Here is a 13,733-nt window from a genome sequence, read left to right on the forward strand (position 1 = left end):
GCTTAAATCTCTATAAGTCTCTACACGCCTACAAGGCTGCCTTAAAGGAAATCTACCATCAGGATGAAGGATTGTAAACCAAGCACACTTACATACTGATGTGTCCCCCCATCTGCCAGGAGATGCTCTTATTTTAGCTTCTTATGTCCTGGGTTTTGCAAAAAAAAAAAAATGCTTTTTACATTTATGCAAATTACCCTGAGGGGCTCAGTTCAACATAGGTGTTAAATGAGCACGGAGCCCCTCAGGCTCAATTAAATTAATTTTAAAGTCTTTTTTATTAATTAAAAACAAGGGCATAAGAAGCTCAAAGAAGAGCAGATCCTGCCAGAGGGAGAACACACCAGTATGTCATTGTGCTCGGTTTACAATCCTTCATCCTGGTGGTAGATTTCCTTTAAAGGACATCTACCACCAGGATCAAGGAGTGTAAATCAAGCACTGACATCCTGGTGTGCGCCCCCTCTGGCAGGATCTGCTCTTCTTTTAGCTTCTTATTCCCTGTTTTGTTAAAAAAAAAAAAAAAAAGCTTTTAAACTGATGTAAATGAGCCTGAGGGGCTCCGTGCTTAATAGGTGTAAATGGAACCTGGAGCCCCTCAAGCTCATTTGCATTTTAAAGCATTTTTTTCTTAAGAAGCTAAAAGAGCGGATCCTGCCAGAGGGGGCACAAATCTGTATGTCAGTGTGCGCAGTTTACTGTCCTACATCCTGGTGGTAGATGTCCTCTAGCTGGCAAAGTCTCCAGAAGGAGAACTCTTAGTTCCCGACCCAAGTGTAAGTTCACCAGAGTCCGGCTGGGATAAGTCCTACAGTCCATATAATACAGATGTGTTATTGCCCTGGGGATCCAGCCTTTCATATGCAGATGTGTTTTTAGGTTTGTAACTGTGAACCTTTGGTTTTTACAACCCCATCATTATATTTTTAGTAGGTTCTATGCAGATTACAGGTCACGTCGCTTCTGGAAATAGGAGATGGATTTTGACAACATTTTTCTGTATCAAAAGCTATAAGTGTAGCAATACTTGTTGTACTCCGATACTCCGCTGGTGGTGGTCATAGGACATAGGTCATAGGCCTCCTCCATGCACTCTGAGAAGAACTTCCTTTGTGGTCCCCAGGTCTGTGGGGGCCACTCATTGGCCGAAGTGACCCCCAGAACTTATGCAACGCAAAGGCTTGAACGCTGCCCACGGCTACAGATAATTTGTACAAGGTTGGACACTCCAGAGCTACAACATTCTGTATTTAGTGTACAGACCACAGCTAACCGAGCACTCCGCAGCGTCTTACTGCACCATGACCGCGCCGGGCTTAATGTAAAAGGCTACGATGCTGAGGTCCTGATCGGAAATGCACACGGCCGTATGAAGGGGATCAGAATCTGGGAAGTCCAGTGGTTATCACTGCGGTAGCTCATAGAATGGAGCAATAAATATAAGACCTGCACTTCCACCAGGAGATCTTTTCACATCTGACCCAAGAACGTTGGAATGTGTATTCAGATTGATTGTCTTCCCGTCAGGCGATGTTCTCGGCCTCTGCGTGTTTCCTCCGGTGCAGCATCAGTTGTTTCTTATTAGTATAAGATTTCGTACACTCCGGACACGAGAAGGGCCTCTCCCCGGTGTGGATCCTCTGATGGACGACCAGACTGAACTTCCGCTTGAAGCTTTTCCCACATTCCAGACACGTGAACGGCCGCTCCCCCGTGTGGATTTTCTCGTGTCCTGCAAGAACGGATTTCATGGCAAAGTTTTTCCTGCAGACGGGGCAGGAATACGGCCGCTCCCCGCTGTGAGTTCTCTGATGTCTAACAAGATCCGATCTGCGAGTAAAACACTTCCCGCAATCTGAGCACAAATATGGCCGCTCCCCGGTGTGGACTTTTAGATGGTCGTACAGATTAGATTTATAAGAAAACGTTTTCTTGCATTCCGGACATGAAAATCGTTTCTCCTCTCGGAGAATCGTCCTCTGGTTCAGCATCTTAGCTCTGTTCCTACAATACTCCCGGTATTCTGACCAGGGGAACGGCTGAGGGACCTGCGACTGTTCTGATGAGGGGTCGGTGAGAGTAGTGGCAGCACATGGTAGACCCCCGCTGTGCTGGGCTGTAGGAGGAATGAGGTGGTCTTCATAGGCATCTTGTGTGGTGTTGCCATGTTTCCCCGAGCCTCTGGAGCAGTCATCCCCTGGAGATAACAAAACGGATTCAACGCATTATGCAGATTTTGAAGAGCTCAGATTTGTGTTCTTCTTGAATCTTGACACACCAGGATCACCTGGAAAGAAGACTTATAATGAGCAGGCCGCAGCGCAAGAACATGTCCGGCACTCCGGGCTGCTAATTATTCACGCCTCCTTTGTGACATCACCTCCCTCACCTGTGAGGTGTGAATAATTAGCAGCCCGGAGCGCCGGACATCTTGTCCCCTATGTGTCTGCTAATCATTTTTTTTTCCAGACGATCCAGGCTTCCCAAGATTCAAGAACACCACCGGGCACAAGGCTCTGTCGCCCAAAGGCCTACTGAAACCTGGAACCAACCCTGCCTAGCGGTGCCCAACTTATTGTAATTATTTCAGACAAAACTGACATACAAGCCCAGATAAATGTCCTGCTTTGTTTTATTGCCTAATAAGTGGAAATAATAGGAAATGTAGTTTTGTGAGACTTATCTGTACTCACCTGTGCTGGTATTACTATCCTCCTCCTCACAGGGGATTTCAGCGCCATAATAATCCTCATTTTCCTCCACTTTGACAATAACCAGGTCATCAATCTTGACAGAAACAGAAAACATGAAATGAAACAATGTTGATGCAAACATCTCTACAGCTCATTAATGCTGTGATTCTTCTACCTGGCCGTGCTCTGCCGCTTTCTCATTTCTAGTTGCACCATCTTGAGGACTGGGGGATCTCTGGGGTCTGTTACTGTATTCATCTGTAAGACATATGTGTAAAACTGAGAAATCTGATTTTATTATTGAACATTTGTAAAGTCAAATCTCAGGATCCAGGAAGCCTTACCCTGAGGTGTGAGGTCCTGGTGCTCCTCCGTCAGGACCTCCTTGTACTGATCCTTGTGTCCCTCTAGATACTCCCACTCCTCCATGGAGAGATGGACAGTGACGTCCTCGCACCTTACAGGGACCTGACACACACAACGACACGGTCATCACCCAGTCACATGACCATATCATGTCCCAGCATTCCCGGCGGCGCTCACCTCCCCGGTCAGCATCTGCAGGATCTTGTTGATGATCTCCAGGATCTTCTGCTCGTTATCCCTGGGATGTGTCAGTGATGGAGGCTCCAGGATCTTCTGCTCGTTATCCCTGGGATGTGTCAGTGATGGAGGCTCCAGGATCTTCTGCTCGTTATCCCTGGGATGTGTCAGTGATGGAGGCTCCAGGATCTTCTGCTCGTTATCCCTGGGATGTGTCAGTGATGGAGGCTCCAGGATCTTCTGCTCGTTATCCCTGGGATGTGTCAGTGATGGAGGCTCCAGGATCTTCTGCTCGTTATCCCTGGGATGTGTCAGTGATGGAGGCTCCAGGATCTTCTGCTCGTTATCCCTGGGATGTGTCAGTGATGGAGGCTCCATGATGGGCGTCTGGTTCTTGCTCTGTCCCTCAGGTCTCTTCACCAGCGTGTAATCCTGTATATGGAGAGACGCACTGACACTCATCACTATATACTATCTCAGGGACCCTCATGTGATGCCCAGGACCCCGCACCTCTCCGCTCAGCAGGTAGATGATCTCCAGGGTCAGCTCCAGGATCTGCTCCGCCATCATGCCTCTGTCCTTGTCCACCCCTGACTGATAGGTAAAGGACAATTATCCTGAGGAGATGAAACCTACATTGAAGGAGTCTGGAGAGAAGAGAAGATAAAGATAAGATCTCGAGAGGTACAACAAATCCTGCACAATATCATATTATTCTGTGATGTGGCAGCGGATGTCCTGACCCCTCTCTTCTGTAGGATCGGGTGGAGCAGCCTCCACATGCATCACTGATGGTCCTTGTGCCACATTCAGAAGATAATAACCAGGACATGACCTCGCTAGGGCCCCTACATACAAGCGATGACACCAGGTCACTGTGCAGGATAGTTGTGCTATTACCATGGAAGACGAGCTGCGTGTGAACAGAGTCTAAGGCGATGTCTTTATTGTATATCGGCCATATTTACCATCTAAAATGTTGTACGGGGGGGGGATCATAGACAATTCCTTGGATGCAATGTTGATGCTGGAAGCAATGAGCTCCCTGCTCCACCATTGTGCCTCTAGGCCGGCAGGGCGAGGAGAGAGGGAGAGGAGAGAGGGAGAGGAGAGGAGAGGAGAGAAGGGAGAGGAGAGGAAAGAGGGGAGAGGAGAGGAAAGAGGGAGAGGAGAGAAAGAGGGGAGAGGAGAGAAGGGAGAGGAGAGAAGGGAGAGGAAAGAGGGGAGAGGAGAGGAAAGAGGGGAGAAGGGAAAGGAGAGGAAAGAGGGGAGAAGGAGGGAGAGGAAGAGGGGAGAGGAGAGAAGGGAGAAGGGAGGAAAGAGGAGAGAGGGGAGAAGGGAGGAGAGGGGAGGGAAAGAGGAGAGAGGGGAGAAGGGAGGAGAGGAAAGAGGGGAGAAGGGAGAGGAGAGGAAAGAGGGGAGAAGGGAGAGGGAGAGGAGAGAGGGGAGAGAGAGGAGAGAGGGAAGAGGGGAGAGGAGAAGGGTGAGGGGAGAGGAGAGGGAGGAGAGGAGAGGAGAAGAGAGAGGGGAGAGGAGCTGCTGTGGGGTAATGGGAGTATCAGATTTTTGGGGGTTGATGGCACAAGGGAGTAAATGAGGGTGAGATTGTGTAAAAGATTAAAAAATGTCATAAGCTCCAATAATGGGGGTGCTAAAGGGAAACATGGGCATAAATCAGGGGGTTACACAAAGGGGGGAGAACAGAAAGGGGGCATCTTATAGAGGAAGAGCTCATTATACTATGGATTATTGTTAGGGCTCGTCAATTGGACATTTTTGTTGACGTATTGATTGATGTAGTTATAAAAAGGTCCTGCCCGAGGGAATGCGCCCCGAGTCCTGTCCGGAATCTGCCGTGCGTCCCACCCCGAGGGCAGGCGCAAGGGGGATACGCTGGAGCCTTGTCCCATGATATATGCCATCCCTACACTACACGTCCTGTCACCTGGAGATACACTGGATATATATATATACACCTCCATCCCTACACTACACGTCCTGTCACCTGGAGATACACTGGATATATATATATATACACCTCCATCCCTACACTACACGTCCTGTCACCTGGAGATACACTGGATATATATATATACACCTCCATCCCTACACTACACGTCCTGTCACCTGGAGATACACTGGATATATATATATACACCTCCATCCCTACACTACACGTCCTGTCACCTGGAGATACACTGGATATATATATATATATACACCTCCATCCCTACACTACACGTCCTGTCACCTGGGGATACACTGGATATATATATATATATACACCTCCATCCCTACACTACACGTCCTGTCACCTGGAGATACACTGGATATATATATATATACACCTCCATCCCTACACTACACGTCCTGTCACCTGGGGATACACTGGATATATATATATATATACACCTCCATCCCTACACTACACGTCCTGTCACCTGGAGATACACTGGATATATATATATATATACACCTCCATCCCTACACTACACGTCCTGTCACCTGGGGATACACTGGATATATATATATATATACACCTCCATCCCTACACTACACGTCCTGTCACCTGGAGATACACTGGATATATATATATACACCTCCATCCCTGCACTACACGTCCTGTCACCTGGAGATACACTGGATATATATATATATACACCTCCATCCCTGCACTACACGTCCTGTCACCTGGAGATACACTGGATATATATATATATACACCTCCATCCCTACACTACACGTCCTGTCACCTGGAGATACACTGGATATATATATATATATACACCTCCATCCCTACACTACACGTCCTGTCACCTGGAGATACACTGGATATATATATATACACCTCCATCCCTACACTACACGTCCTGTCACCTGGAGATACACTGGATATATATATATATACATCTCCATCCCTACACTACACGTCCTGTCACCTGGAGATACACTGGATATATATATATATATACACCTCCATCCCTACACTACACGTCCTGTCACCTGGAGATACACTGGATATATATATATACACCTCCATCCCTACACTACACGTCCTGTCACCTGGAGATACACTGGATATATATATATATACACCTCCATCCCTACACTACACGTCCTGTCACCTGGAGATACACTGGATATATATATATATATACACCTCCATCCCTACACTACACGTCCTGTCACCTGGAGATACACTGGATATATATATATACACCTCCACCCTACACTACACGTCCTGTCACCTGGAGATACACTGGATATATATATATACACCTCCATCCCTACACTACACGTCCTGTCACCTGGAGATACACTGGATATATATATATATACACCTCCATCCCTACACTACACGTCCTGTCACCTGGAGATACACTGGATATATATATATACACCTCCATCCCTACACTACACGTCCTGTCACCTGGAGATACACTGGATATATATATATACACCTCCATCCCTGCACTACACGTCCTGTCACCTGGAGATACACTGGATATATATATATACACCTCCCATCCCTACACTACACGTCCTGTCACCTGGAGATACACTGGATATATATATATATACACCTCCATCCCTACACTACACGTCCTGTCACCTGGAGATACACTGGATATATATATATACACCTCCATCCCTACACTACACGTCCTGTCACCTGGAGATACACTGGATATATATATATACACCTCCATCCCTACACTACACGTCCTGTCACCTGGAGATACACTGGATATATATATATATATACCTCCATCCCTACACTACACGTCCTGTCACCTGGAGATACACTGGATATATATATATACACCTCCATCCCTACACTACACGTCCTGTCACCTGGGGATACACTGGATATATATATATATATACACCTCCATCCCTACACTACACGTCCTGTCACCTGGAGATACACTGGATATATATATATACACCTCCATCCCTACACTACACGTCCTGTCACCTGGAGATACACTGGATATATATATATACACCTCCATCCCTACACTACACGTCCTGTCACCTGGAGATACACTGGATATATATATATATACACCTCCATCCCTACACTACACGTCCTGTCACCTGGAGATACACTGGATATATATATATATACACCTCCATCCCTACACTACACGTCCTGTCACCTGGAGATACACTGGATATATATATATATATACACCTCCATCCCTACACTACACGTCCTGTCACCTGGAGATACACTGGATATATATATATATACACCTCCATCCCTACACTACACGTCCTGTCACCTGGAGATACACTGGATATATATATATATACACCTCCATCCCTACACTACACGTCCTGTCACCTGGAGATACACTGGATATATATATATACCTCCATCCCTACACTACACGTCCTGTCACCTGGGGATACACTGGATATATATATATACACCTCCATCCCTACACTACACGTCCTGTCACCTGGAGATACACAGGATATATATATATATACACCTCCATCCCTACACTACACGTCCTGTCACCTGGAGATACACTGGATATATATATATATACACCTCCATCCCTACACTACACGTCCTGTCACCTGGGGATACACTGGATATATATATATATATACACCTCCATCCCTACACTACACGTCCTGTCACCTGGGGATACACTGGATATATATATATACACCTCCATCCCTACACTACACGTCCTGTCACCTGGAGATACACTGGATATATATATATACACCTCCATCCCTACACTACACGTCCTGTCACCTGGAGATACACTGGATATATATATATACACCTCCATCCCTACACTACACGTCCTGTCACCTGGGGATACACTGGATATATATATATACACCTCCATCCCTACACTACACGTCCTGTCACCTGGAGATACACTGGATATATATATATATACACCTCCATCCCTACACTACACGTCCTGTCACCTGGGGATACACTGGATATATATATATACACCTCCATCCCTACACTACACGTCCTGTCACCTGGAGATACACTGGATATATATATATACACCTCCATCCCTACACTACACGTCCTGTCACCTGGAGATACACTGGATATATATATATACACCTCCATCCCTACACTACACGTCCTGTCACCTGGGGATACACTGGATATATATATATACACCTCCATCCCTACACTACACGTCCTGTCACCTGGAGATACACAGGATATATATATATATATACACCTCCATCCCTACACTACACGTCCTAACACCTGGAGATACACTGGATATATATATATACACCTCCATCCCTGCACTACACGTCCTGTCACCTGGAGATACACTGGATATATATATATACACCTCCATCCCTACACTACACGTCCTGTCACCTGGAGATACACTGGATATATATATATACACCACCATCCCTACACTACACGTCCTGTCACCTGGAGATACACTGGATATATATATATATATACACCTCCATCCCTACACTACACGTCCTGTCACCTGGAGATACACTGGATATATATATATACACCTCCATCCCTACACTACACGTCCTGTCACCTGGAGATACACTGGATATATATATATACACCTCCATCCCTACACTACACGTCCTGTCACCTGGGGATACACTGGATATATATATATATATACACCTCCATCCCTACACTACACGTCCTGTCACCTGGAGATACACTGGATATATATATATACACCTCCATCCCTACACTACACGTCCTGTCACCTGGAGATACACTGGATATATATATATACACCTCCATCCCTACACTACACGTCCTGTCACCTGGGGATACACTGGATATATATATATATATACACCTCCATCCCTACACTACACGTCCTGTCACCTGGAGATACACTGGATATATATATATACACCTCCATCCCTACACTACACGTCCTGTCACCTGGAGATACACTGGATATATATATATACACCTCCATCCCTACACTACACGTCCTGTCACCTGGAGATACACTGGATATATATATATATATATATATACACCTCCATCCCTACACTACACGTCCTGTCACCTGGAGATACACTGGATATATATATATACACCTCCATCCCTACACTACACGTCCTGTCACCTGGAGATACACTGGATATATATATATACACCTCCATCCCTACACTACACGTCCTGTCACCTGGAGATACACTGGATATATATATATATACACCTCCATCCCTACACTACACGTCCTGTCACCTGGAGATACACTGGATATATATATATATACACCTCCATCCCTACACTACACGTCCTGTCACCTGGAGATACACTGGATATATATATATATACACCTCCATCCCTACACTACACGTCCTGTCACCTGGAGATACACTGGATATATATATATACACCTCCATCCCTACACTACACGTCCTGTCACCTGGAGATACACTGGATATATATATATACACCTCCATCCCTACACTACACGTCCTGTCACCTGGAGATACACTGGATATATATATATACACCTCCATCCCTACACTACACGTCCTGTCACCTGGAGATACACTGGATATATATATATATATACACCTCCATCCCTACACTACACGTCCTGTCACCTGGAGATACACAGGATATATATATATACACCTCCATCCCTACACTACACGTCCTGTCACCTGGAGATACACTGGATATATATATATATACACCTCCATCCCTACACTACACGTCCTGTCACCTGGAGATACACTGGATATATATATATACACCTCCATCCCTACACTACACGTCCTGTCACCTGGAGATACACTGGATATATATATATACACCTCCATCCCTACACTACACGTCCTGTCACCTGGAGATACACAGGATATATATATATATACACCTCCATCCCTACACTACACGTCCTGTCACCTGGAGATACACTGGATATATATATATACACCTCCATCCCTACACTACACGTCCTGTCACCTGGAGATACACTGGATATATATATATACACCTCCATCCCTGCACTACACGTCCTGTCACCTGGAGATACACAGGATATATATATATACACCTCCATCCCTACACTACACGTCCTGTCACCTGGAGATACACTGGATATATATATATACACCTCCATCCCTACACTACACGTCCTGTCACCTGGAGATACACTGGATATATATATATACACCTCCATCCCTACACTACACGTCCTGTCACCTGGAGATACACTGGATATATATATATATATATACACCTCCATCCCTACACTACACGTCCTGTCACCTGGAGATACACTGGATATATATATATATACCTCCATCCCTACACTACACGTCCTGTCACCTGGAGATACACTGGATATATATATATATATATACACCTCCATCCCTACACTACACGTCCTGTCACCTGGAGATACACAGGATATATATATATATACACCTCCATCCCTACACTACACGTCCTGTCACCTCGAGATACACTGGATATATATATATACACCTCCATCCCTACACTACATGTCCTGTCACCTGGAGATACACAGGATATATATATATACACCTCCATCCCTACACTACACGTCCTGTCACCTGGAGATACACAGGATATATATATATATACACCTCCATCCCTACACTACACGTCCTGTCACCTGGAGATACACTGGATATATATATATACACCTCCATCCCTACACTACACGTCCTGTCACCTGGAGATACACAGGATATATATATATATACACCTCCATCCCTACACTACACGTCCTGTCACCTCGAGATACACTGGATATATATATATATACACCTCCATCCCTACACTACACGTCCTGTCACCTGGAGATACACTGGATATATATATATATATACACCTCCATCCCTACACTACATGTCCTGTCACCTGGAGATACACTGGATATATATATATACACCTCCATCCCTACACTACACGTCCTGTCACCTGGAGATACACTGGATATATATATATACACCTCCATCCCTACACTACACGTCCTGTCACCTGGAGATACACAGGATATATATATATCACCTCCATCCCTACACTACACGTCCTGTCACCTGGGATACACTGGATATATATATATACACCACCATCCCTACACTACACGTCCTGTCACCTGGAGATACACTGGATATATATATATATATACACCTCCATCCCTACACTACACGTCCTGTCACCTGGAGATACACTGGATATATATATATATACACCTCCATCCCTACACTACACGTCCTGTCACCTGGGATACACTGGATATATATATATATACACCTCCATCCCTACACTACACGTCCTGTCACCTGGAGATACACTGGATATATATATATATACACCTCCATCCCTACACTACACGTCCTGTCACCTGGAGATACACTGGATATATATATATATACACCTCCATCCCTACACTACACGTCCTGTCACCTGGAGATACACTGGATATATATATATATATACACTCCATCCCTACACTACACGTCCTGTCACCTGGAGATACACTGGATATATATATATATACACCTCCATCCCTACACTACACGTCCTGTCACCTGGGGATACACTGGATATATATATATACACCTCCATCCCTACACTACACGTCCTGTCACCTGGAGATACACTGGATATATATATATATACACCTCCATCCCTACACTACACGTCCTGTCACCTGGAGATACACTGGATATATATATATACACCTCCATCCCTACACTACACGTCCTGTCACCTGGAGATACACTGGATATATATATATACACCTCCATCCCTACACTACACGTCCTGTCACCTGGAGATACACTGGATATATATATATACACCTCCATCCCTACACTACACGTCCTGTCACCTGGAGATACACTGGATATATATATATACACCTCCATCCCTACACTACACGTCCTGTCACCTGGAGATACACTGGATATATATATATACACCTCCATCCCTACACTACACGTCCTGTCACCTGGAGATACACTGATATATATATATATACACCTCCATCCCTACACTACACGTCCTGTCACCTGGAGATACACTGGATATATATATATACACCTCCATCCCTACACTACACGTCCTGTCACCTGGAGATACACTGGATATATATATATACACCTCCATCCCTACACTACACGTCCTGTCACCTGGAGATACACTGGATATATATATATACACCTCCATCCCTACACTACACGTCCTGTCACCTGGAGATACACTGGATATATATATATACACCTCCATCCCTACACTACACGTCCTGTCACCTGGAGATACACTGGATATATATATATACACCTCCATCCCTACACTACACGTCCTGTCACCTGGAGATACACTGGATATATATATATACACCTCCATCCCTGCACTACACGTCCTGTCACCTGGAGATACACTGGATATATATATATACACCTCCATCCCTACACTACACGTCCTGTCACCTGGGGATACACTGGATATATATATATACACCTCCATCCCTACACTACACGTCCTGTCACCTGGAGATACACTGGATATATATATATATACACCTCCATCCCTACACTACACGTCCTGTCACCTGGAGATACACTGGATATATATATATACACCTCCATCCCTACACTACACGTCCTGTCACCTGGAGATACACTGGATATATATATACACCTCCATCCCTGCACTACACGTCCTGTCACCTGGAGATACACTGGATATATATATATATATACACCTCCATCCCTACACTACACGTCCTGTCACTGGAGGATACACTGGATATATATATATATATACACCTCCATCCCTACACTACACGTCCTGTCACCTGGAGATACACTGGATATATATATATTACACCTCCATCCCTACACTACCCGTCCTGTCACCTGGAGATACACTGGATATCTATATATATACACCCCATCCCTACACTACACGTCCTGTCACCTGGAGATACACTGGGATATATATATATACACCTCCATCCCTACACTACACGTCCTGTCACCTGGAGATACACTGGATATATATATATATACACCTCCATCCCTACACTACACGTCCTGTCACCTGGAGATACACTGGATATATATATATACACCTCCATCCCTACACTACACGTCCTGTCACCTGGGGATACACTGGATATATATATATATACACCTCCATCCCTACACTACACGTCCTGTCACTGGGAGATACACTGGATATATATATATACACCTCCATCCCTACACTACACACGTCCTGTCACCTGGGGATACACTGGTATATATATATAGACACCTCCATCCCTACACTACACGTCCTGTCACCTGGATATACACTGGATATATATATATATACACCTCCATCCCTACACTACACGTCTGTCACCTGGAGATACACTGGATATATATATATACACTCCATCCTACACTACACGTCCTGTCACCTGGAGATACACTGGATATATATATATACACCTCCATCC

The 13,733-nt window shown here is 45.0% G+C and overlaps 1 protein-coding gene across 1 annotated transcript in view; it reads right to left on the bottom strand.

Annotated features, from left to right (window-relative positions):
- Positions 1-1,076: 1,076 nt before the first annotated feature.
- The window catches only part of LOC140077563 (uncharacterized), a 12,993-nt gene continuing 336 nt past the window's right edge, over positions 1,077-13,733 (bottom strand). The window contains exons 2-7 of the mRNA XM_072124829.1: positions 3,748-3,884; positions 3,237-3,668; positions 3,038-3,161; positions 2,869-2,951; positions 2,694-2,787; positions 1,077-2,197 (exon numbers count right to left, since the gene is read on the bottom strand). Coding sequence (XP_071980930.1) covers positions 1,524-2,197; positions 2,694-2,787; positions 2,869-2,951; positions 3,038-3,161; positions 3,237-3,668; positions 3,748-3,807 — 1,467 coding nt within the window. The 5' untranslated portion in view covers positions 3,808-3,884 and the 3' untranslated portion in view covers positions 1,077-1,523. The remainder of the gene's footprint in view (positions 2,198-2,693; positions 2,788-2,868; positions 2,952-3,037; positions 3,162-3,236; positions 3,669-3,747; positions 3,885-13,733) is intronic.

The sequence above is a fragment of the Engystomops pustulosus genome, chromosome 9 (assembly GCF_040894005.1).
Source record: "Engystomops pustulosus chromosome 9, aEngPut4.maternal, whole genome shotgun sequence".
In the NCBI taxonomy this organism is placed as follows: Eukaryota; Metazoa; Chordata; class Amphibia; order Anura; family Leptodactylidae; genus Engystomops; species Engystomops pustulosus.